Genomic DNA, 27,419 nt, shown 5'->3' with positions numbered 1-27,419 from the left:
AACACTGGGTTTAACTATCCTGCTTAAAAAAATACTGAACTACCACAATATGGGATTTCCAGCTACTCCTATTTCACATTTCATGGAATTCACCAGTCTTTGTAGCAAAGGAGGAAACATCAACGCTCATCTCCACAACAAGTACAAATCCTAATTATGCTCATTTCTCTGCAGCCAGCATCATCACAGTCTGAAGGGAAGGAAGTTTTGCTCAGGTGAACTAATCAATCAGCTACCAATAAATCAGACAGCAATTATTTATATTTAAAGTTTTCTTTCTCCTCTTGAATCTTCCAAACATACTTTTAGCTGGTTAGCACTGCTGGTGGCCAGTCTCCATCAGAGTAACAATCTTTTGTTCACAACACGATATTCTCAATGAAATCTTCCAACAGCCAGTCACAGCGCAATTATGGGGGACAGTGCAAAAACTGGAGTGACTTTCAACATTTTTTCCATTGACTTTACTAATGACTGCTTGCATTTGTGTACAGAAATTGAACAAACGAACTGACTGCCCCCCCCAGAGCAGGGGATGAGTCACGCCAATTAAAGTAACACGAAAAACAGAAAATAGGGCAAAGTCATTACTCTTGAAGGAATGGTGTCAATTAAGGCACAAAGTTCTATCTACAAAAACATTTACAGAGAATGGCAAGCGAAAGGAATTTAGAGTGAACTACTCTCTACAGCAAAGGATTTTTTTTTTAATAGCGATCAAAGCAAAAGTTCCCGATACACTAAAAAAAGACACTTCAGATGCACTTATTTTTAGTATGCACTTCTTGTAAGAGATCAAACTGCAGAAGACTGAGCACTCTCCAGAAACCATTTGGAACCCAACCTACAGGACAAATCTGAATTTTTGCTGAAGAAAAAAGCAACCACTCAAGCCTTTCAGAAAAGGGATGAAGTAATGCTTGGTGAAATGCGGCACCTTCTTTGCAAGTTAGGGAATTAAGCGGTCCTCCAGTGGAAAAGCAAGAAAGCCCCAAAAAGTGTGCCTAGGACTAGGCCCTCCAGGTAAGCTGGACATCTGCAAAATTTTTGTACTTTCCCTTAGAAGCAAGCGGGGGGGGGGGGGAAGAAAAAAAAATCCTCTATGTTGTTGCAGAATCTACATTGTGCCCAAGGAATTTAAAGTCTCTTAAACAATACAAATATTAAGAGTCCTCTATTAAAAGAAGAGCCAGGTACGTCTTTTTAAGATTTGCCCAGTAAGTTTCAAGCACAAGCCTGAAGAAGGCGTAAAATTTGAATTTCTGTTTTGAACAAAATAATCAAATCAGGATTCAAATTCTGAAACAAATTAGTAGAAAGGAAATATTTCAACAGAAGGTAACATAAAACACATACCACTATTTTTCAGAATGGAAGCTTGGGCAATACACATAGTACTAAATTTCAAGTTATTTCCTTTAATATTCAGAAAACTGGTTTTATTCTTAGTTTTTCAGAAAAGGATTTTAAGTATTAGCACCTACATTGTAAATGACTCAAACTTAGATTTACACTTGAAAAAAGCCACGCTCCATCAATTAAGTGATCCCATATTCTTCCATTTGTGAATATTTCAGTAGAGCACCGAGAGGGAAAGAGAGCAACATGTCAGTAATAAGCGAGCTCTGTTCTCAGCTGCATGACGACATATGACCAGGCACCTCCCTGGGACAGAATTCAAAAGGTCAGAGTTTTCCAGCACACTCCAATCACCTCAGTTTTAGTTATTTAAGGTGGAAATTTCTATGCAAGTTTATAAAACCCATCCAGCTACATGTCAGTTTATTAAACCACAGTTGACCTGAGATGCAATTAGGATTTGACATTTTTCCATACTTAGTTCACAAGTTTATTATGAAAAACACTGCAGCTCTGTCCTGCAGTAACATTGTTTTACAGAAAAAAACAGTTCTGTTCAAAGTAATTCACTATCCTTGGACAATTACAAGGGACAATATGGTAGGGCAAAGAGTGGAAAAGGGAACTGAGTGCAGACAAAAAAAAAAAAAAAAAAAATCAATACAATTAAATTAAACAGTATTCCCTGAAAATAAAACAAACAGTTTCAGAACAAATATGAGGCCTTGGTACTTATTTTAAAAATGTTCTTTAAGCTTCAATGATTGTTTGCTGCTACCCTTATCTACAGTCATGCTGAATAAAGCTATAGCTAAATGGAAAGTTAAATGTATTCACGAGGTGTTAATGTCTACATCTTATTATTTGCAGTCTCTCAGAGAAAGCAAAAGTAACTACAAATAGCGCTATGCCAGAAACTGGTTTCTTGACCAACAATGTTGCTTCAGCATGCAATGAACTGGTTCATTCTAAAGTGGTCACAGTTGTTGACGACAAGAGGCTTTGTATTTGAATATGGCACGTCTTTTGGTCCATGTGAAAACAAGTTTGAATGTTAAATATTTTCTGACACTTTGGAGTTACTGTTGCTCTTCCCATTTTCTTTAGGTCAACATACGGTTCATGGCAATACTGTACAGGTCTAAAATCTCTTTACAGGAAGTAGTCTGGGGTGCGACGAGTAACATGCGGTTCACCTCTACGCGGTGCTGGATCAAACTGCAAACTGAAAAGCACAGATATTAATGAAACCGCAAGAGTTCAGTTTACATTCAGGTATGTTTTATATGTGAATTACAGTAGCAGTGTTCTTAACACAGGTAAGTCTTTTCAAGTTTTTTCAATTAATTAAAGTCTTCTAGAACAAGTGTTCAACTTCTTCCACTCCTTCTAATAGTATGTATTTATAACCCCCAGATTTTAAACTCCTCTTATGATTACTACGAAGGACTGGAGAGAAATGAATCTTAGCTTTAAGACTCATGAACTGGTCAAACATTAGTATATATTTAGAAAGTTAAAGTCTCCAGTAATTGTCAAAGGGGGCAGTTTACACAATGCTTCTGCCTCGTTTACTAGTAAAGTTGCTGCTGAGGTAGTTAATTAGAAACCTCATTAAAAAAGCCGATTATCCTAACATCTGAAGAATTCGAAGATTCCAAAAGTCTCTTGCCCTAGACTGATAGGAGGGCATTACCTCAGACGTGACAGAGTACTCCTACTCTCAAACCACATACCTCTATAGTACTTCATTAAATTCCAGTTATACAAAACAAAAACGAGGAGTCTCACTTTAATCTGACAGACAAGATCAACAACAACTGTTCCATAGATTTGAGTCCAAGACTTTAGATGTGGCTAACCCAACAATTCCACATTCACTTCACCTCCCAAAAGCATACAGGGAAAAAACATACCTTAACACAATAATTAAGTGGCATCTTGCTACAGCAACTATCTTAAAATCATGGGCAACGTAATTCTCATTTTTAAACATACTTACAAGGAGTATTTTAGAGTATCATCAAGTTCCATGATTGCAGCCTGGTTGCCGCAACGGTAACAATAGTTTGGAGCACTGAAAATTGTTACTACATTCCGATCATGGCACCAGTTGTACCCCTGGAGAGGAAAAAAAAAAAAAATTATGACAGCCAACTTCATTTGTTGTACTCCATATAACCATCTGACTACTAACTGAATTTCTAATGCGCAAAACACAAAGTGGCATTTGTAGCGTCATTTTAAATAAGATTAAGGCTGTATCTTTATTTGTCTTCTTGAGAGAAAAATGGTAAAAAGGAATTTTGGCCTTCATATGTTGCTTCCTACTAGCAAGCATGAGCTAAACGTATTTAAAAAAAAAAAAAAATCAGCAAGAATTCTCCATTGCATTAGCATTAAAAAATTAAACCAGCAATTCTGAAGTACACAATCTATTCTGAATCTTCAGCTGTGATCACCAAGACCAGAATCCAGACATACATTTGAAAATCTTAACTGCCAGGGATAATTAGAGCCTAACAACAAAAACACACATCCAAGGTAAAAAGGAAAAATACATCTTTTTTCAAGGCACATGTACTTGTGTGCATTTTCTTATCAAGGGATTCAGCATTTATGTTTAAGAACCTTTTTAGCTACACAGAAATGCAACACCACATCTACTACTGCAATCTGTTTTGGGACGTTACTGTAAATTTTCAGAAAAAAGGCCAAAATACAGGTTACTCCATTGTCAAATTGAGAAACTCCTTTAGTAGCACATGAATACTGTCAAAGTAGAGTTTCTGGAAGACTCTCAGCTGGATCGTGAGTTGTCACAGGAGCATACGCACATCTCTGACACACAGAGTACGGTATTAATGTACCAACTATGCAATCAAAAGTTTAAACACACAGGCTATCCTGCTTACCTCCATTACCAACTGATGAGCTCTTGAAACCAACGTAAGGCCATTAGCATGGTTAAAGGTTTCTGAAATATCCTGTCCAAATGTATAACCTGCACCTCGAGGAGAGATTCCCCAGCCACCACGATCATCTGGATCTGACCATAGCAAGTCACACATTGGACCCTGTAAGAGATGCAGAAGATGTTTCAGAAACGGAGTGCAAAAAACCAAAATCAAACAAAACCACAAAAAACCTGCACACACACACCACCCCTGCACAACTTGTTGCAGCATCTCTTTAAGACTTTAAAAAAAAAAAAAAAAAGTCTATCAACTACAACAGCTAGTGCAGTTAACACTTGAAATACTACCAAGAAGTTAACCTGAATGAAGAATTTTCATAGAAGTAGTTCTCACGTCCGAGATCATTAAGTCGTACCTATTGAGACTGTAGGCACACTAAAATATGTTTCTTTCTTTAGGCAAGAACATGCCCCTTACTTTTCCTTCAAAAAACTAGAACAGGAAGACAGGCACTTTCATATTGCTAAGTTGTTTAGAATTTCATTTTCGGCCTGTGTACTCAAATACCCAATCTATGCTGAATCATGAAACCCACAAGTTTAGAAAACGATTTTTCAGTACCTCATGGGGAACTTCCTGCAAGCGATCAAGTGCTCTGATGTGATCCAGTGTATCTATCGATGGAGAGAGGCCACCGTGTAGACAGAAAATCTGGAAGAGTTAGATATATGAAGTTTATCTCATGCATTTACATATAATTATATCAGTGCAATTGTAATTGTTTAGTATAAATGATTAGGAGAAAATCTGCAAGAGATTCCTTTAAAGCTGAGAGCTGATAGAATACAGTGTTAACAGCTGCCTTTACAACTAGTAACAGTTAACTTCATCAAATATCAACATACCTGGCCATCCACCAAGGCAGTTAGAGGCAGGTAATCAAAAAGGTCTGTAAAGTATTTCCAAACATTTGCATTTCCGTATTTTCTTAAACATTCATCATAGAAACCATATACTTGTGTGATTTGCCTGCTTTCATGGTTCCCTCGAAGAATTGTGATACGTTCACGGTAACGGACCTAAACATAACAGTTTATTTTAGAGGCATCAAAATACGTATGTCTTCCCCAAAAAAACAGAATTTGCACCCCTCACCCTCGTTGTATGTCAATAAAGCAATAAAAACCAAACCCTTTTTAAGATGAAGATTCAATTATAACTTTTGAGAAAAGAAGGGCTAATTCATTCAAATCTTCAGCTGCCAAATACTTTTGAGAATAATTACAAATTTTATTCATTGTTACCAGTGGACTTCACTACAACTGTGCATTAAGCTGATCTCTCCAAGCAAATTCTTAAAGACTGCTACTTAGGCAAGTAAAAAATAAATACAGCACTCATTTTAGAAAAAGTTCAGGCTTGCACCTGAACGTTAGTTTTTTTCAGAAGTATCTTAGAAAACTAAGACAGCCAACATTTCAGGTTTTGTACCTATAATACCAATGTAGTACAAATCATAACAGATATTAAGTATAGTCAGGATAGTAATTATGTATGTTTTATACAGAATTGTACAGCTGAGAAGAAAAGTTACCTTAAGAGCTACAAGCAATGTGACTGTTTCAACTGAATAATAGCCTCTGTCAACATAGTCCCCCATAAACAAATAGTTTGTGTCTGGTGATTTGCCTCCAATTCTGAAAAGTTCCATGAGGTCGTGAAATTGTCCGTGGACATCTCCACAGACTGTGACTGGACATCGCACTTCTTGTACATTAGATTCTTTTGTCAAAATTTCTTTAGCCTATAAAACAAAACACACATAAATTGTGAATTTGTCTATGAACAGTCATTTTATTCAAAGTATGCTCTACCACTTCCAGCTCTCTACTACCTGCTCTCTTCATGAACTCTTGTCCCTTCCTTGTCTGAAGCACTTGAGAGAAGAGTTTATCTTTACTTATAGTAAGGTTTTGCTTTATGCAACCCTGCATTAGTAAAAGAAATTTGGTTTGGTGGTTTTTGCCCTCCTTGAGGAGGGTATTTCAGAACTGATTTCCAGCATAAGACAAACTTCAGACTTTCTACAAAAATGGTTCCATGAAGCATAAAACAATGATCATCACTGCTGGAACTGAAGAAGTTTGTAAGTATTTGGAAAAATTAAATCTAAAAATCATGTCAATGTCTTATCTCCAACCCTCCAAAAGCCTGAACTCAGACATGGCCAAACCCGAGACTCTCCCTCGGGAAGGTGAGCACAGCCATATCAGCCAGCAAAAGCTCCCAGGGAGTTCTACACTTCCGACATCTTGCTTCAGAAGACTGTTTGCCACCCATCTATACATACATCTTTGAATGCAAAGGCAGAGAGTCCTAAATGAAGCAGAAGCGAGAACATAACTAACATCCAGTGGTATCAGCAACTGCAGAGCAGGTGGATTACCTGCACAGGCTTTCTGAACAAGTTTTAAGTACATACGAGTAACACCGAGTTGTGTCTTTATAAACCAAAGCAGGGAAACATCTTTGCTATCATCATTTTTTCCACAAAATTATGACATAAACCTTGCAGACAAAGGCAATTCGCATGAAGAAGCACAAGCTAAATACAGCATCAGAAAGGTAATTTTGAAATAACGCAATAATTCCTTAATCGTACCATCACGCTGCCAGTTGTTACAGTTTGTTCTCAGAACAGTCACCAAACACATGCCACAATACTTTTCTAAATCTAGAGGGTATTAGAAATATAAATAGTAGCAAGTTTATAAGTTACCATCTACAAAGATTTCCATGCCTTTCAACTGCCAATGTTTCTATTTAAAAAGGATCCCTTTTTTACCTCATTACCAGAATGACAAGAGAATATATAAAAACTATATTCTATTTTATAACCCAAGGTGTCTACAAGACATGCAGAAACAGCAGCAAATACCACCTATGCAAAGGCCACAGAGAATCCAAAATATTCTGAAGCATACACCAGTATAGGAGACAGATGGAAGAGCAAGACCACATTCATTTTAGGGTCACTCTTCTTAACTTTCTCAAACCTAACCTGACAACTAAAGCAGCATCCTCATTTTTGGGGGGGTTTCTGCTAAGCAAAGTAGTATTTTGAGACACTAGAAAAAAATAATCATAATCTGAATAGCATTAAATTTTAGAAGGTTAGGAAAGGAACATTTGAATTTAAAACCTAAACAGTATATTAAATACTGGGTATTGACATGAGCCAAGCTATTAAGAAACATGCTGCTGTGTCCAAGTTTCCACCCTATTCATGAAGCCATTAGCTGGACAGTGACTGACACTCCCACCCCCAAAAGTGGTCTCTCTGTTCCTGCACATTGTCCAGGCTGACCACGGTCACCACTTCAAACGAGAAAAGTGCCAGCAACACATAGTTTAATGGTGGAGATTCATGAAATTCAGCATTTCATTCAACACTGGAAAGAAATGCAAAAATGCAATCGTGGTTAAGCACGCTGCACCACACGGAGCTTTAGATATTACAGCATGAGCAACAGAGTTAAATCACTCTGCAGAACTATTTACATCAAAAGTAAATCTCACATGACAGTTTCCACTCATGCCGTGCCTAGTACTAAAGATAGGTCATTGCTGGCTTGTGGTAGATGCTAAAAGTGTAGATTTATTTTAAGATAGCTTGACTTAAGTTCATTTTAATGCAGTGACACTCACCGGATGTTTTGAAGGTGTTTTAACAGCTTTAGCCTCTTCTAATACACTATTACATTCAGAAGCATTAGCCATCTTAATTCTCCTTTTGACAGAGAACATTACAGAGGCTTATAGTGCTTCAATATAAAAAAACGACTCTTTAATTAGAATGCTTTCTACCGCCGTTATTTTCTTAACACACTGGAAGCACTGCACAAAGAATGCAGCATTCATTTTTCATCAAAGGCATGCAACGTTTATGCTGACTGAGATTAAAATGGCATAGTTCTCAGCAACAGAGTTGTTGCTTCCTCAGTTTTTGAAATATTAAATCACTCAGATATGCATATGACCAAACACATAGGTAAGTCAGACAGCTACTCTGATGGAAAAAGACTGTTCCAGGTCAACTTGCAAAACAGCAATCTCTATTTAAATCCTGCAGTAGAGGAATGCTGGTGCAGGGATTTCAATATTTCCATGTTCTGAAACAAGTTTCATGAAATATGTGTTATGAACTGCTTAGTCCATTTACAGTCTTAGCATGTCCCATAGCATTAACAGTGGCACATACTGAAGCGCTTGAACAGTATACTTGCCTCTACAAAAGAGCTTCAGCAGAGCTGAAAATGGAAAAAATAACACCCTGAAAACAAGCCACCAACAAGTGGTCCATCAACCATACCCCAAATTTCCACATTAAATCAATTCCTATAAAAGGGTAAAGCAAAAAAATGTTTTAATATACTGTAACATAACAAAAACACAAGTTGGTAAGACAACAGTACATGTAATATTACAATTTCACAATTCAAGTTTCACAAAGGTAAGCTACCACTAATACTACTGAATTATCTGTGACCCTGACTTTGTACTGGACTATACACCACCCTGTGCAACCTCATCTGGTTCCACTCCCTCCTTATTGATCCCCTCCCCGAGATCCACAATGATGCTACTTGCTCAGCCACATCACGTAACTCCCTCCCTGTCCATCCCCGTCCACTCTCCCCCCCAACAAACTGGGCTTCCCACCAGCAGCTCTCCTACACTTCCTCATGGAGAGGAAGCAGTAGAGCATTTTTCAGCAGCCTTCAGTACAAGACAGAGTCCTCCTTCATCAAACCACCTGATGAAGGAGAACTGGGAAAGAGACACACACCTGATTCCTTGTACTTCAAAAAGCCAGTGACCTATTGCCACAAAGGGTAACAGTGCAACACTTTGCAGTATTTTGACATCAACATTTTGAAACATCCAGGTTTCATTGCCTATCACCAGGATAAACAATTACGCAATTCTGAAACAGATTTTTCTTGAACGCTTATTAGTGCTTTTATTTCTCAGTCTTTTTTCAGTTCTTAACAATTCTTAATATTAAGACAGCCATGAACTTCTGTATGTCTTCAATCCTCATAAGTACCCCACACCACAGAAAGTTTAACTTGCGGTGGTATTCTACGATTTAAAATAGATGAATTAACTTAAGCAAAAACTTGGTATCAACAGCCTACTACATTAGTTATGAGACCCTACCTCCAAATCACCTTACTATTTTTTTAGCGCTACACACTCAGATTTCAGAATCAAGTGCAAACGGACACAGATTAAGACTGAAAAGAACTCATTACTTCAAATTGATAAATGCTAATTTTACAGCCAAGCACCAATAAAGTCTAATGCAGAAAAAACATGTTGCACAAGAAGAGCGTAAGAAGAACTAAGTAAAATGCTGTCATAAACAACAATTGCTAAGGTGGAAGGCCATGTATTTTACTTAGAGCAATCTCAAAGTTCAAACAATAAGCGCATATCAAATACACTTCAGCTTAGTTATAGTGACTGGACTTCATTCCTACTTGATATCTGAAGTATTGGCTTACTCAGCCATTTCGCTGGAAAGAGGCAACTTGTACAATCCCAAAAGACAACAAGAATAAAACCAATATCAGTTTAAACACAGAAAAAACCAACAAATTTTCACTTTATTCTAAAGCAAGTAGCACTGCATAAAAATACAACCTAGTATTTAAGAATTAAAACATTCCTGGACTGCTGCACATCTTCTAAATGGCCAGCTGAACAGTAAAGCACTGTTTTGTTGCCTTTGTTTACAAAGCACATCTTCTATGCAAAACACTGTTCTTAAAATACAAAGATTAGCTTCATTGTTTTAAGACAATGCAAGATCCAAGTGTAAACTCTGCATTTTATAATGAACAGTCAGGGATAAGAATTAAAAAAACTGTATGACCATTAAAGCTACTACCATATGATTTTCAGATCTTCACAATTTTATTTAATGAGATGCAGGGGTTGTATGTATGCAGAGGTATCTCCTATTTCCCCTGTTCCCTGCATATATTTTTATCCTATATGCCACAGATTAAGGCTCAGAGTCAAGTGCCATAAAGGCTATAACCCACCCATTCTCTTTCTCAACTCACTCTATGCTGAGGACAAGTGAGCTTCCCTCAGGAGCAGAGTACATTATCAACCTTGCCTCACAGAATTCATTTCAAGTGGTCCATTTCTGAAAAATCCTCTGAATTCATCTGTACCCAAATTCCTTTGTGTTTCCAGAACATACCAGATATTTCTCAATTACTCCTCCCCCTTCTTAGATCCATACATTCTAGCAGGAGCTCTGACAACTCAAACCAAGTATCTACCCTGAAAAACTCTGGGGCACATAGGAAAAAAGAAAAAAAGAAAAAAGAAGAAAGGAAAAAAAAAGGCAGTAAACATTACTGTGGCTTTGTAGAACTGTAGAACAATGGCTGAAACTGCTACATAGCAGCGAACCAGTGCTATAAATAAGCACTTATCAAAAGATTACCACTAACTCAGTAAAGAAAATACAACCATTATTTTAATTAGACAACATAGCTCCAAAGTCACGGTTGCAGATGGTAACGTGTCATTCTTGGCAGACCAGAATTCACACCTGCAACCCACCATGCTGTCTAGTAAAGTGTGTGTTGAGAAGCATCCACTGTAACCAAGGAGGAAAAAAAAAAAAAAAAAAGGTATTTCTGGTTACGATAAAGATACTTCGATGAGATCGAAGACTTCAACCACACCCATAATTTCCTGTTGTCAAGATGCACAGGATGTGACTAAAGGCACAAAGATCAGCTAATTGGGATGAATACTGGTTTTAGCTGGCCAAACATCATGGCCTGGAAGAGATTCCAGTTCCAAGCAAAGTCATCCATTACAGTCAGCAAGTCTTCTGCAGAGTGAATGCATTCATTTCCTTCAATTTAAGCGTTTCCCCCCACCCCTTACTTGCAGAGGAAAGCAAATATGTTCAGACAAAATATGGGCTCACCATTTTTACAGCAAAAGGTATTTTCATTCACTGTCTGACATTTTAAACAAAACTAGAGAAATGAGGCCTCCAATATCACCCTTCTGTGAAGAAGGTACGACAGCAGTCAGATTACATATGACGCAAATGGGAAACTGATTTATGCTGAACTTCGGAATCCACTAAGGAGTTCAATGTGAATGTGTAAGTAGGAACAAAATTAAAATACAAAGCTCCCCATTGATATTTAATTATTTAGTATTCCGAAGTAAGTAAAACCAGGATTTCCATCCACATAGAAGAAGCCACAGCAGCAAAATACTCTTTTCCCAGGACTGAAACAGAAGATAACTGATCTGCTTTCTCTCCAGTTTATGACTAGCGTCTATACCTCCATTTCTAACCTCTTTCACTACCAGTGATACTGAAGGTTTAGAACTCAGTGAAAGAAAACAAGGCATGCCTGGTCAAAGAGTCACAGTGCACCTCCTGAGAACACATGTGTCACAATGTGGTCACTACATTTGTAGCCCTTAATTTTCTTGGGATAGGGCAAATAGAACTAACAAATGAACTCAAAAGTTTTATTTTAATTCAAAGCACACAAAATGAAAGTTTAGTAGCTTATGTATCAATGACTACTTGTCAGTGAACAGGAACAGGCAATTAACTAACCAAAAAAGCATAAAATCCAATCAGCTTTGTATTTCACAACACACAGCGAAGTACCCTTCTTCACTGCTCCACAACTCAGCAACAACTGCTCCGTTGCTCTTTTAGCAATTTCTATGTAGTTAGAAGAGAGACCAGTTAAACACAAGGTGTTATCCAACCAAAAGATCAATCCCAATGCCAGTACTGCATAGAAGATTAAATGAGACAACCACCTTCCTTCTTCTCATGTAAATTCTACAAGGTCTACAAGAAAGCATACAGGCTGTAAACTTTTGTCAAATAACCCTCTATTCCTCTGTATTACAAAGTAATGACTGTCACCATTCGCAGCCTTGGTAGTCCCCTCAATGCTTCAATTTGGAAAAACCATTAGTGTCTTACATACTCAGCACAATTGAAAGGAGTGTTCTTTCCCTCAGAGGCAGATTTGGGAGAAGGAAAGGGGATCTGCTATTGAAGTACCAGAAGTTGACAAGACCAGATGGAAAGTGAGGATAGGAAGGGGCCGCTCTGAAAGAACTCAATGTCATTATTTTGCTTCACACAAAAGATCTTAGTGTCTTTAACTCTGAATTGAAAGAAAAAAACAGTCTAGAAAAATATTTTTTAAAAATATAGGAGGCCAAATAGCTCAGGAAATCCAGATGCCTTCCTCTCTACACAGGAGTTCCAAGAAACACAGCAACAGTAGTAATGCATGAAGCTGACCACTTACACAGAGGTGGTCTTCAGTCCCGTCTGTAGAACAAGCTGTATTCATTTTCTATCATTCAAGTTGTTAAAAAAAGAAATAGGCTAAAGCTATTCCCAAACGAGTTGTGCCTGATATCTGCAAGTCCAGCTTCATGTAATAAACTCAAAAGGTTTTCAACTCTTTTGCTCAAATAACTTCAACCACAGCTAGGCACAGTCATGTTAAAAGGTACGGTTCAGGATACCAATTGGAGGACGGGGTAGGCACGTGTGTCAGAACTCAAGAAATGTACTTCAAAACCAACTAGCAAGCATGTAACACCTATACTGGAAGGTATTTTCAAGCTACCCAGCAGATATATTGCAGATCTGACTACTGAGCAATTGAGCTCCAGTATTTTTTCTTTAGCCAGGAATACACTGTTTTTCCAGCTTAACATACTACCTAAAGAAAAGGAACCAAGGGCAACAACTGTGTTACTGAATATAGGTGCAGTGTTTAAGGGTCCCTAAGTGAGGATGGAAATTCAATCACTGCTCCTTTGATTCCCTTCGCACAGCCTTTTGTCCGAGGCCTCCTTAACTCCTGCCAGACACAGCCAGACAGGTTAGGTTATTACACTAAGGCAACCTGGATGACTAACTGAAAATGGCTAGGGAGCAATCACAGAGCAGCACTGTCATCAGATCTGAGGAGGCAACAGCCTCACCACAGGTAGATTTGGAGGAGGACATCAATCTACAGCCTCATCCATGTCCTGAGCCTTAAACTGGTAGAACTCAAGTGGGAGCTTGCTCTGACTTACGAGTGCTTACTTCTGTTATCTTAAGCTACGCCCAAAATAACTTCTAAACCAACACAAAAATATCTTTCACTCCTATTCGATCACAACTAATGTTGTAATTAAAAAAAACAAACAAACAAACAAAAAAACCCCACCTAACTGCCAGCACAACACAATTTTACAGAATTTCCTAGAATTGAAAAAAATTAGGAAGCTGCTGATGCTATAAGAGTTGGCACATACAAGACGTAAGTTCTCATACGCACATCAAAATGTTACACGTATAATCAGGACTAAGTGAGAAGGCTGGCAAAGTTGACACTTCAAATGCCTTTTGTGTAAAGAGACAATTTCCATTTTATACTACCAACCATCACCCCCCCCCCCCAACAGTGGGAGTGAAAGGATCTTTTTTTGTGGAAGTGTTCCAGAATAATCTAAACCACAGTTATTAAAATGTCACAAAAAGCTTTTCACAATACACCTGTTACTCTTCAGAGATGGAAGGTATAACTATATGCACCCAACAATGGCTTGATCCGCAGGCATGTTCAACAAAGAAGCAGCAAAGGAGTCCTACACCATCTTCGGGTCTCCCATAGCCCCCGGAACCACTGAGGAGGGCCCTCCCGCCATCGGCAGTAGTTCAAGGGTTTCCTTCTTAGCGAATCCAGAAGTCAATGCAGTAGCAAGGAGGAATTGAAATGCTGCGCCTTCTAGACCCACATTCTTCTTCTGCGAGGGGAAGAGGTGGAGGGACACAGAACTTGTCCAATACACAGCCCACCGCATGGAAACTCTCACTAGCTGGGAATTCTGTTGTAGCAGGTTTTTCAGTTGATTTACAGCAAGTTCAGACAGGAACATTCATTTTTACAATCATCCTTGTCTGAAGAATAGTTATATGTGATGGTTACATGTAAAGATATGGGAATGCAAAGGCTAGCTAATGGAAAAGCCCTTGCAAACACAGCTGGGGACAGTTTAAAACATTCACTTCTGGACAAAAATAATCAGCTAAGAAAGGTAACTCCCCAACAGCAGAGGAGGCGGAAAGGAACATGTGCCCCTCTCTGTCTGAAAAAGAAATGGGGCAGACATCTCAAGGCAGTAATAGCTTAAAACACAGGAATGAGATCCACAAAACTTGCCAGTCCTATGCATTAGAGGAACTGAACTTTGATTGCAGGGCGGTTTTTTGACCCAAAAGAAAGCTTCATCAGTAACATACTGGCCTCCCAGAACTAAGGCACTTATAAGCTGAACGAGTTCAAGCAGCTCACACAGCTGCAGTGGGTACATGCATGTTTGGTTAGTTCTCATCTGCAATCAGTCTCAGAAAAATCTAACTTGGAAGATCTGGTGTTAAACAAAGGTGGAAGTTCTGCAACAGGAAAAAAAAATTAGAAAAATACACCATTAACAAGGTACATACCAGAGAACAGTATGGCCCAGAAACATATTTACACTATGAAAATTAGCACTGGTGACAAATCAAAAAGCAAACGTAACCAAGATCATTGTTACAGATCAAAAGCTGCAGGAGACAAGGCTTGAATCAAGGTTTCTTGAATGCCTTTACCAGTATCAGCCCTTCACTTAGTTTAAAAAATTTTGGATAGCAGCACTGTCTATTCAGACATATTTTACTAGTAATTCAAGTACACGGGAAGAGAACCCTGAACGCTCTACACAGTATGTATGACCAAATTGTCGTCTTTTTCTAAAAACTGGATGCCATGTTCAAACCTGCTTAATTACAGACTAGTATTTCCAGGGGAGAGACTCCCATACCTCTGCCTCCACCTGCACTAGATACCTTCTGAAATAACCAATGGAGACTCTATCCACAAATTCAACTCATTCCTTTGTGCATTTTTAGACTGTCATCCCACCTTCCTGAGCAATGTACCACACCCCCATCTCCTGTGATAAAGGGCATTTATACACCACAGTGAGGAGACAAGACCATTTCCCTCTACCCTCACAAAGTATGGAAAAGAACAGTACTCCAAAACAGCATCCTTTCATTCAAAATGGCCAGTGGAAAAACCCTCACCTGGCAATAAAGGACTTCCTTTCTCCTCTGTTCACAGACAACAGTCAACAAACAATTCACCGTTAACAGGACAAACACTGCTGATATGTAACAGTGACTATACGGTGTACATTTCAACTGCTTCTTCAAAACTTACACTTATCAAATCCTTAAGCAAAGCACGCACAATTGGTCACACAACTGATGTAACATAAAATACATAGCACATATTAAGCCTAGAATCACTTAACTGCCACTCAGAGGTTCATATTTTTTCAAATCATCTGTGAAAGTATTATGTATTATTCATGGTTACAAATTATTCCTAGACTTAGAAGACATTTCTGCCCAGTTACCACCACCACCATCGCCCAGGTAACCAGGCACAATGTGAGATGCACTAAGAAAGTAACTGAGATGCGCGAATGGCCACACTTAATTATCATGTTTGTAAATAGCTGTTATGTTCTTTAGATATCAATACTGAAATACAAGAGAGCCCTTAGGCGTATTCTTACTAGACAGGCACCAGTCTGCACACATGAAGTCCCAGCAGATCAAGAAATACCAGTCAGGAAGATCATCCAATCAAATAGTGTTATGAGGGAAAAGCCCTCGCAAAGACTTTTTTTTATTTATTTGTTTATTTTAACTAGCCCTAGCTACAATTCAATGTGGTGAAGAATGACAGTTTCTACCTAGTAGGGTCTTTATCTGTCCTTTGGAACAGTAGCTATATTTGACACTGTCCTTAACACATTAAGCTATTCATGGAAAAACATAACCTTTGGGTGTGATTACATCCACAAAACTACTTAAGACAATCAAAACATGAAGCACAACTCAGTGAAGCTTCTGAGAGTCAGTGCTGGAAGCATGGAAACACGTTAAAGCAAATGCTGTCCCTCAGCAGGAGGGCACAGAATTCAACTAACACCCTGCTTTCACAAACACAGCTTCCCACTCGAGGGGGCAGAGACAACTTGATGGAAAACTCGGGACTTCGGGGGCCTACTTCCAATTCCTTGCATCAGCAACCATGTAGAAACTTAACTACTCTTAGCAGGAAGTCCCAGTAAATTCACCTGTACCTATCAGCAACAAATCATCTCTCCTTAACCTAGACAGCCGTGCGGCTGTACTCTGCAATGTACCAGTCAGTGACAGGGAATTTCAGCTCAAGCACAGCATCTTGTTACCCGGAGAAATACTACCTTTGGTCTGGAGCTGGATCATATCCACCTAACTTGAGGCAATGTGAGGTTGCTACTAAACGATATTTTTCAGGTAGACTTCTCTCATGCATTCTTGTGGTCTCTCACCTCAAAACACAGCAGTTAGACACACAACTTTCTGTGACCTTTCCTTTTATCTACCATTATTTTGATGACGAGCATTACGCATTTATCCAGAAATACAGCTCATTTCCATTCTTCACTGGGCAAAAATGAAAATGTCATCTTGCGCAACAATGATGACTGAGACTACCGTATCTTCTGTAAGGCATTTCTAATGGTATGCCTACTCCTCACCTATTGAAAATCCCCAGTAAATTGAAAGCTTTTTGTATATTCCTCCAGCTCCTGCAAGTTACCATACAACCTTACAAAACACACCCACTCATGTGGTATTCAGAACCCTGTACCAGCATCAGTTTATAAACGATGGCAAATGGAATACTCGCCTCTCCAACAAAGCAATACAAGGAAGAAGCTGGACCGCTGTCATTAGAGACGCACGTGAAAAATAGTCAGGCAGTGACATTAACACTTGCTTGCAACATAATTTAAAATACACAAACTGTATCAAATGGTAACAATTTTAAGTTGCTGGAATACTAGTGAAATAAAATTCGTACTCAAGCAAGAACCCGTGTGGCCAAAACCACCGCAAGTTCTTTAATAAGTTCACAGACAGTCCTCTGGAAACAATTCGCTTCCAAAACAACATGCTGTAGTATTTGAAGGCCTAATGCCAAATTTAAAATATTCTAATTACTTCTCGTGGCAGGTACGCAGGCTTCTTTAGAGCCCATCATAACTTCCCATATTCCTTAATTTCCAGTTCCCAGTCCACAAATATTACTTCCTTCAGTCTAGAAATGTAGGACTACGTAAAACCTTCAGTAACCAAAAAAACCTGCTCAGCTATTAAGTTACAACCAGAATTAGAATCCAACTGGAAAATGCAGCTGGATGCTACTAGAACAAATTTTTCCTTGAATTTCCAAAAGGCAATATATCCTCGGCTGATTTTAAGACCTTTCTAAACTATAAATGCCTCAACTAACACAGTACTCTAACGTCCAAGTCTCAACATTTTCAATCCGCTACCATAAAAATAAGTATCTATATGGGATCTCAACTGTCTGTTCTGTGAATTTCATGAAACCCAGACCCTTATTCAGAGAAACCAAAGTCCCAAAGCTAATCTGCCCTTCAATTAGTTATAAATGCATCTGTGCTTATTTATATCATGGGGAAAAAAAAAAACAAAGCTGTTACATTCAAACAGCAGCTCTTTACCCCATGTAATTTTCAACTGATTACCATAAGCTTTTATTTTCATTGTAATAACTTACACTTTTGGGGCTGCTTCAAAATTTTAACCGTATCATGACAGTATGTCGCGTCGATTCACGCACGACCCTCCGCACACGACGGCCGGCCAGACCGGCAGCCGCGACCCGGCCGCGGGCACGGCTCCCCCCCGCCCAGCCGAGGCCGTCCGGGGGCGGTCGCGCCAAGCGGGGCCCGATGAAAGGAAAGGCAGCGGGGAACGGCCAGTGCCGGTGCAGCGCCGGCCAGCCGGGCCCCCTCCCCGCCGCCGGGATGGCGGCCCCGCTCGGGGGTCTCTCCCGAGAATCCCGGCAGCGGCGCCATTTTAGGAGGCGATGAAAAGGCGGGAGGCGGAGCCAGGCTCCCAGCGCAGCGAGAGGGGGCGCGGATCCGCCCGCGGAGGGACCGCGGCTCGCCCGGCTCCCCGGCCCGCTACCCCCCGCCGGCGGGTCGGACGCCAGCCTGCCCCGCGGAGCCGCCCGAGAGGCCTCGGCCCGCCGGCCCGCTCGCCCCGACGCCTCTTCCCGCCGGCCCGCCCGCGGACCCCCCGCCTACCCAGCGGAGAGGCGCCTCCCCCCGCCCGGCAGCACCTTCCGCGGCTTCCCGGCCGCTCGCCTTCCCGCCTCCTCCCCGGTCCCGCGGCCTCCCCCACCAGGCGCCACCGCCTCCCCACAGCCACCCGGCCCCTGCCCCCACCGCCTCCCCGCAGCCCCTCACCCGCCGGCAGGGACCGGCGCCACCGCCGCCCGCTCGCCGCCCCTCACCTTCTCGCAGAGGCTCTTCACCTGCCCCTCGGAGAGCTGCTTGCACTCGTTGAGCTGCTCCACCCACTGGTCGAGCTCCTTGGTGAAGACCTTCTCCTCCATCCCGCTCTCCCCCTCCTCACCGGCTGCTGCCGCACCACCCCGGAGGCCCCTGCGATCCGCGCTCCCAACGGCGGCGGCCGCGACGCGGCAGGACAGGCGGTGGGTACGGAAGCGGCCCGGAGCGATGCGAGTCGGGGCGGGGGAGAGAATCGGCGCGGCGCTCTCGGCTGCTGCAGCTCTGCCGCCCGCTCCCTCGCACCAGACCGTGTAATGGCCGCCGCTCCTGACGTCACCGCCTCGGCTTCCACTACGGGGAGGGGGAGGGAGACGCCATGGGAGGCAACGGCGCGTGCGCACTCCCTGGGCGGGACCGCGCGTGCGCCTTGGCCCGGGTCGACCAGGACCAGCCCGACCGGCAGGACGGCGGCGGCGGGACGGCGCTGAGACGCGTCTGCGCCTGCGCAGCCCCGCGCGGCACAAAGCGGCAGGGGCGGGTGAGGCAGCAGCGCTTGCGCTGTACGGGTGAGGGGCTGGCGGCGCATGCGCGGGAGGGGGCTGCTGGGAAGGCTCTTTCCCGCCCGCCCCGTGGGTGAGGCGTCGCGTCGTGGTGGTGGTGGTGGTGGTGGTGGGGGACAGGCGGGTTCATCCGCCTCGGCCGTCCGCTGGGCTTATGGTGCGTGAGACCGGCGGTGCTGCTGTCAGCCCTCCTCAGTAGGGCTCTGCTTGAGGCTCCCGCCCGCAGCCCTGAGGCGGGAGCGAAGGGTGCTGCTGCGAGGGGGCCGCTGTGGCCGGCCTAGGCACGGTGCCGCCTGCCCCTCCTGTCTGGGAGAGCCAGGCGGCTTGTCCCCGGTGTGCTGAGCGCTGGTTCCTCAGGGGGTACAGACTGGACAGGGCGCCTGGGCTGCCACATGTCTGCTGGGAGGGTCGAGGGGGGAGGTTGTAATCGCTTCGTCCGGCTTCGCAGTGTTTGTGTGGCTCCCTGTAGTCCTGAGCACGATTGCCGTGTCCCTCTGGGAATAAAGAAGTGGAGGGCATTTGCTGGTGTTAGGTACTTAGAAATAAATCTTTTCAGCTCAAGCGTGAGCGTTAAATATTATCTCGCTTGTACCACCATGTAGTGCTTAGATTAAAAAGGCTGTGTTGCATTTCTTTTCTTTAAAATAATTTATACTGAAAGAGTTCTTGGAAGACTTGAGTTTATTATGACCTTTTAAGAGAGAAGGAATATGTGACGTGCAGCATAAGCTTTCAGCAAAATACAGGACACTAATGGTGGACCTCAGTTACCTTACTGTACTCGGACACTTGCGTTCTACCTAAAGGAAAAGATGTCAGCAAGGTAGAGACAAATAAGGAAAAGATGTCAGTAAGATGGAGGCAAATAAGATGCAATAAAAAGGAATGAAAGAAACATGCATCTGTGACCTGTAGTGGATTATGTATTTTATTGCAATTTGCATCTTAAATTAAACAGGTATTAGTCAATGCAAGATTTCCCTTAAATAACTTCCAACAGACATGAAATGATCAGTAAAAAAACCCCATTCTTTCACTTAAATGGGTCAAAATTTGGACAAAATGTACCCTGTTGACATTATCAAATCAACAAGGACTTCTCCTAGTTAATAGGTGTTAATTGTCTCGGTCAGGGTTTGCCTAACACAGAGTCTAAATTGTTAAATTCTTTGCCTACTATTGAAGCAGATTAACAATTACATAGTGAGCAAGGGGAAAAGAATGTTTGTTTTCATAGGTCAGTCTCGGTTTCTTAGTGTCGTACTCTCCTAGTAGACATCAGTTTGTTTGAGTGGCCTAACTCGGGTGTTTTGTTTTTCTTCCAGAATGTTTTTGCACTTTTTACATAGATTTGCATCTTCAGATGTTCATAGTTTTGTACTCTAAAGTTGTAGAAGGAAAGGTGTTATGCATTGAAAAGTTATAGGTTTCAAGAATTTACTTTCTAGCACATCTTCCTTGATACTCCGAAATGAATCTTGAACAAATAAATGCAAAAACATGAAGCAATAACATCATCTCTTGTGTAACTTGCCAAGCTAAAGTTTATTTTCTTTAATAACTGTTGACCTTCTGGCATAGTCAGATGTTTTAAGACCACGTTTAGCTCTGTATTTTCCATACAGATAGTGAAATTCTTGGTGAAACTCGAGTAGATTACATCTTTGAACTCCTCCTAGTGTCAGAGTTAATTATGCTTCTGTCTACAAAAAGTAACTAATTACTCTTTTACGTGTTTTCCACAACATTCAGAAAAATCTGAACCTACAATTTTGCTACTCTGTGCCTCGTCTCAAGAGAAACGAGTGCTTCAGCACCTTGTCAGAGTCGAACTATGATCCAGAACAAGGTGGTCTCTGCTCTTGGATGACGGTCACTTGGGGCTGACAGGAGGATGGCGCTGGTGGCAGTCCCCTCTCAACATTATTCCCCTTCTGTTGCCAGCAAAAATGAGTGTTCAAAAAAAACCTGCTCTACTTGAAAAAGTGTTCTTTGCTGCATCTGTACCCTTGCCCACTTCTTTATGTGGGTTTGAGCTGGCACAGGAAGGGATGCATGGGGTCAGGATCACAGAAGGGGCCGGGTGGGAAGGGAGCTGTGGAGATCGTCTGGTCCAGCCTTCAGCTGAAGGCAGCGCCTTGGTTTGGGTTATCAGCTGTAACTCTTGGGCTCTCTATGGCAGACGGTTGATCCAGCTGAAAACGGGGGTGTGCTGGGTACCGAGCCTAGTGCTCAAAACAGGGCAGGACTGCATTGCCTGCGCCCATCTGTGTTTCTGGAATAGGAAAGGTGGAGTGAGAGAGGAGAAATAAAACCTTCTCAGCAGCAGGAAACTATGAACCTGGCTTATTTGCTTATGAAACTACAACCAATGTCCTGTGATGTTTTATCTGATAGGTGTGGGGAAAGCACAGCTAGTGTGGATTAGACAGGGCTCCTTGCAGATTGCAATAATGATCGCTGCTGTCTTTAGAGCAAGTGTGATGGTTCCCAAACCCATCGTTGGTTCACAGAAGCATAGTGTTAAAGTGCTCATCTAAGAAAGGAACCCTTTTTGTTTGAAAAGACTCAGTCATAGCTCTTAACTGCCAGGACAAACCCCACTTCTGAAGGGGTGGGTGATTCAGCACTCCCTGCTTGCAGCTGAAGCCATGACATTGACGAGGAGAGAATTCAGGACTCAGCACAGGAAATTCAGGATTCAGTTATCTGGACACTCACAGAGAAAGGGAAAATTCTGGTTTCCATCTCCATCCCAAGCATTAGCTCTGTATTTTACCCTCCTATTGTTTCAAATAGTCTATATATGGATCAGAAGTCAGATCTCGTTCCTCCCTCCTACTTGAGAGTCATAATCAATAGTTTAGAGAATCACGGTTGCTTTTCTCTTCTTTCTTAGATAGTTATCTGAGCCTTCAAAGGAGAACAAAATAATGAAAGAATACCTGCTGTGTTGCATAAGTTGGGGGTTTGTCAGTACTTCAGATACACAGTAAGATTAAACTGTGAGTTGTGAGATAGCAGTAATAATACTTCGTATTTAGTATGTGAATATGTGCCAGGCTTTTGTGTGTGTGGTTTGTAACTAAGGAGATCGACGGGGTGTGGCCGCCATGATGAAGCAAGGGTAGTCCATACTGCTGTACGCGATCCTAGCACTTGAGTCAGTGACTAGTGTTTCATATGTATGGCATTCCTTAAAAAGGTTAAATATTCAAGCTGACTGCACTTAAGATTACACACATCGAGTTGGTAGGTTATTCAGCTTTTTTGCAAAACCACCTATAGTGCCAACTAATTCTGTAACGGTCTGAAATGAATCTCAAACTCATTGACGCGTGTGTTAGCAATTGCAATAATCTTATCAGTTACTGCAGTAACACCAACGTTTCCATTGTAGTGTAAGACGTATCAGTCAGCGTTTAAACTATGCAGATTTATATTGCCGGGCATCGTACAACTATGTGAATGTAGTGTTGATTAAGCATTGTAGAGTAAGGAACACGTAAATTAGTTTTCTTCACACTTATCTCTCTCTGAATATTTTACTGGTTCTAAATTATCTGTCAATGCATGTCTGAAATGTCTGTTGCTATGGTGTTTTAAGACTGAATGCAGAATTAAAAGGCCATACAGTATTGTAATAATGAGTTGCCACCTTTTGATGTAGGGCTGCCTTCTTTATTTAACACATTTTTTTGTAAGCAAGGAGTATAGACACTGGTACTTCAGTGTAGAAGTCAACTGCCCCTATGGGGAAGGGGACTTTTCCTGATCAGATGAAGTCAGAAGTATACATCATGTAATCTCTCGCATATTCAGATACTGGCCACTTACTGAGACAAAATATTGTACTTTTTGTGTCTTAATAGTCCCATTAAGTTAGGTAAATCTTGCAATCTTTAGTAGAATGATTGCAAAAGATGGGAACTAGAAGAGAAGCTATTTACATCAGATATTTCTGTTACATCAGCATGAACAAATATTATTTCTGTATATTTAGCTCATTCCAGAGTCCAGATAGTGCGTGACAAAATCAGTGACATCAGTAATACCACTATCAACAGAGGCCTACTCACTTTAAAAGTTCAATTAAATGGCTTCTGTAAAGGGTGGAATCTCATTATTAGTCACCTTATGTACCACAAAACATACTACTTGACATTTGGTAGTTCATAGTTCACTCTGGTGGTGTAGAGAAAGCAGGAAGTGTACAGTCGTATTGAAAGAAGAAGTTACAAAGTAACTGTGAAAATCACATTTTCAAATCACTAAGGATACAGCTATTTCATAGTCAAGAATCTTTAAAAAGCTAGGAAAAGAGTGCTCATTCACAAACATTAGGGTCTTTAATATTTTGCAAATATTTTGTGTCCTACTCTCTCCCCATGAGTGTGGCACTGAATGCCGCGCTCAGCTTGTGCGTCCCGGCTGGCGCTGTCTCCTGGCTGGCCGGGCAGGAGCACTGGTGAAGCAGGTACATCACCGTGCACCTGAGCACATGGCCTCGTTCCTCCTCAGTTCTGCAAATGCTACGTATCATCTAACAGTTTTAATCTTTAGAGCACTTGACAAATACTACCGCTGCCAGGACAAATACTGTCACTATCGTGGCCAGATCAACAAATACATGATTTCAGCCCCCTTGAGGAAGCAGATACTGAAGTTCACTGACTTTCCAAACATGACAGAAGCATTTAGAGTCAAGAAAGTAGAGACCCCAGTTCAATAGATACTTGGGCACATGCTTAAATTCCTTCCTTTTAAACAAATAACGTTTCACATTTCACATCTGTGAAATGTCCTGCTAAGCTTGTGCTAGGAGGCTTTAGGCTTGCTGATCGCTGGTGTGGTGCTCTGCTCAGCACAGCTCATGTTACAAATACTTTCTTTGGAAAAGCTCTCTTACTGTTCAGTCCTTTCCATAAGGTACGTTTAAGCACACAACAAATTATTAATGCATACAAGCAGTTGTCATGGAGATAATATGATCCAAAGTGGGTTTTTTTAATAAGTGGCACAAACTTGGCACATCCCACATGCCTTGTACAGACGATTCCTACATAATGTCTCCTGCGTTAGGCATGGGATAGATATATATCTTTGCTTTTTGTGCCAGCACACTACAGAGAAACCACTGTTTCTGGCTTTCAGATGGTTAGCTTTAGGAATCTGAAAAATGTAGGACTTGTAAGAGGTGCGTTTTTTTTTTTTCAGGTCGCAACATCTTAGCAAGGGGCTGCACTGCTCACTTCTGTGAAATCTCAAACACAATGTGACAGCTGAATTATGGCTAAAGCCTCTGCGGGATATATTTTCTCTCCTTGCCTTGGTGTGTAGACTTATGGCAAAATGCAGTAACTAGTCCAAAAGAAGGCAGCTGGCTAATGTAGCTGGGGAGGCTTCAGGGCCATAATGAGGATCGTTTTCCTTGGAACAAGACTGCGATCCTATTAAATGCCTATAAATCCAGGGGGACCAAGTGCCGTACCTGCAGATGGAAGGATACTAAGCCTGAGCTCTCAGAGATGTTTTGCCCATGCTTGTCATAACATTTCTGCTCTTTAACTGTGCCCTTGCAAAGTAGTACACAGTGCAGTTCAACCAATAAGTAGGACTCGTACCTTTATTCTGTGCCTTTTTCTTGTCTTGTCCTGGAGATCCTGTTACACTTAAGCCAGGCAACACCTAACTGACGTAGCCATTCTGTAGCCTGTTTATTTGAGTGAATGAATGAGATTCTCTGCATATCACAGCTATTGCATTTTTTTTTTTTTCAGATATTTACTCTTCAGTTAATACTACATCATGGTTACTGTCATAATGACCTTCATCTGGGCCAAGCAACTAGAGAGTTAAGCTATAGAAAGACTGCAAAAAAAGGATTGCAGCAAGAAAATGTGAGGTATTCCTCTCACATTCCTGCCAGGTAAATGTATGTTTCCTTCATAGCACTGCTAGTATGTTGTAGTGACGGAAGCATGAACCCAACTGGGGAATACCCATGACTTCTAGAAGCATGTTAATATGATATCCATGTTGTTTTGGGGATGCCACAGGTGTCTTGCATGACAAAACAGGTACACACAACCTGCTAAAGATGGCTTGGCTAAACTGCTGCCTTGCCATCCAGCTCAGCATCAGCTCTCAAGCTCAGTTCCAAGCAGTGCTGTGTCCTGGCTGCTGCTTAAATGCTTCCTCTGAATAGAGACACTGGGGAGGGAAATTTTCTTTTGAAATCTATTTGTGTATGTGCTAAAGGACAAAGGAGAACCATGATATATTCACTGCACAGGCACACTTATTCTTAGATCATGATTTCACTTCACTGTGGTTAACAAGTGTATTATTAGTAATAGCTAGTTACAAATATTAACCTGACCTTATTTTTAACCTAATACTGAATCAGATTTCATTGTAATAGGTGGATTCACTGCTGTGCTTTGCTCTCTGGATATTATCATTCAGAATTTCAGTGCCTTCCATCTTAGCTATTAAAAACAGGTGGCAAGTTGGATAATTATTATTGTTCCATATCTCATTTGCAGCCTTACATAACAGTGTTCTCACCAAAAGCCTTATTTTAAGGGTGGAGTGGAAGAACATGCTGTAGCAACCTGAAATTATTTGCACTAATGTAGCTGGGTTATACAGAACCTAGATAGGACTGTCTCTTCTTTTTTGAGGGAATTTTGAGAGCCAGTTTAATATTCATGAAAATAAAGATACTACTGAAAATAAAAATGCATGGACTGCCTCAGCTTTGGCATTATAAAGTCATGTGTTGTCAGCACACCTCAGTCGCAAGCATAAGCATCCTTGGTAATCCCGTATTGCCCAAGCAGAAACTACTAGTCATGCCAACTCAGTGACAGTCAAAATATTTGTGAGTATAATAATAGTAAATATATAAACATGCAAAATGAAATAACAATGGTAAATTACTTGGAAAGAGAATATCCCCAGGTGGATGGAGCTACACTTGATAAACCTGAGCTTCCTCAACTTGATAAACCTGAGCTTCCTCATTAGTAACACTGTGTTCATAGGCAAAGTACCGTCTCCGTTTTTACTAGCTAAGACTATTTACCCTTCCAGCCCTGAGCTGAGTCACCTTTCCCTACCTTTCCTCATCATATCCATCAAACTCATGTGACTTGGGAAGGATGAAAAATGGTTGGGAAGAGGCAGTGGTCACTCCTGAGAACATTAGATACCTCCCTTCAGCTGTAACAAACTCCCCAGCTCTCCCGGTGATCACAGTAACAATAAACCCTGATCTATTTGAATAATAAGTTTTATTTTTTCATCTCCTATTTCATTGCATGCTGTGACCTCCCTCCTTGATCGATGTCTCTTTTGCATCAAAGCTAGCATCATTCTTCCTGATTGCCATTCTTCTCCTCTATCCCTTTTCCTGTGCATAACTTCCTTTCTCCCCCCTTTTCAGCCTCACTGAATCGGATTTGGATAAATGATCCACACCACCTCATAAGCTCTGGAAATGTCATTCTAAACTGAGAGGCTTTTCTCCCTGAAGTTGTGTAAAAGATAAATATCATGAAAATAAAAAATACACTGTTATAAATTTGACTAATAAAAATCTCACATTTGGCAAAAGAATGAGAAATGGCCATGAAGGGTGACCCGTTAATCTCACTGGTAGATGGTAATGCCAAAACTCTCATTTCAGCTGGAACTGGGATCTTGCTGACAGAGCATCTAACTTCCTTTTTGATGTGTATAGCATTAGTGATAACTGCTGAGTGCGTTCACTGGCAAAATAACACTCTCGTGTTAGCCCCAGAGTGCACACGTCCACTATATTGTATTGCATGTCTGTCACACAGATGCTACACACACCCAGCTGTTGGAAGCCCAAGCCAACAAATCCTAAAAGTTTGCAGGCTTAAAAGCTGGGCTTGTGCTGGGCTGCCCAAGCCTGTGCTGAACGTGAGCTCTGTTAGCTGAATAACTAGCTGAATTTCACTCATAGGCAGTAAGTGCATCCAAAAGCTGTCAGTCTCTACATGTTCAAAGACAGGAGCTAGTACTAACCTTGCTTGCTGTG

General features: G+C 41.4%; 1 protein-coding gene across 1 annotated transcript; it reads right to left on the bottom strand.

Annotated features, from left to right (window-relative positions):
• Positions 1-1,818: 1,818 nt before the first annotated feature.
• On the bottom strand, positions 1,819-19,068 carry PPP2CA (protein phosphatase 2 catalytic subunit alpha). Its single transcript, XM_050905173.1, has 7 exons — positions 18,791-19,068; positions 5,872-6,081; positions 5,183-5,356; positions 4,899-4,988; positions 4,275-4,436; positions 3,362-3,480; positions 1,819-2,584 (listed from the first exon to the last, which is right to left on the bottom strand). Exons 1-7 carry the CDS (start codon positions 18,890-18,892, stop codon positions 2,512-2,514), a joined length of 930 nt encoding a protein of 309 aa, XP_050761130.1. The 5' UTR covers positions 18,893-19,068; the 3' UTR covers positions 1,819-2,511.
• Between the last annotated feature and the right edge of the window lie 8,351 nt (positions 19,069-27,419).

Source organism: Gymnogyps californianus, chromosome 14 (genome assembly GCF_018139145.2).
Source record: "Gymnogyps californianus isolate 813 chromosome 14, ASM1813914v2, whole genome shotgun sequence".
Taxonomy (NCBI): domain Eukaryota; kingdom Metazoa; phylum Chordata; class Aves; order Accipitriformes; family Cathartidae; genus Gymnogyps; species Gymnogyps californianus.
The sequence above is the reverse complement of the archived record's forward strand: the minus strand, read 5'-3'. Positions and strand labels throughout refer to the sequence as shown.

Excerpts from the sequence above, each read along its gene's own strand:
- PPP2CA (XM_050905173.1), bottom strand. The coding sequence starts at position 18,892 with ATGGAGGAGAAGGTCTTCACCAAGGAGCTCGACCAGTGGGTGGAGCAG. Across the intron at positions 4,989-5,182 it reads CTGCCTTGGTGGATGGCCAG|ATTTTCTGTCTACACGGTGG; the intron begins GTATGTTGATAT and ends TAACTCTTCCAG. Across the intron at positions 4,437-4,898 it reads TGCAGGAAGTTCCCCATGAG|GGTCCAATGTGTGACTTGCT; the intron begins GTACTGAAAAAT and ends CATCTCTTACAG.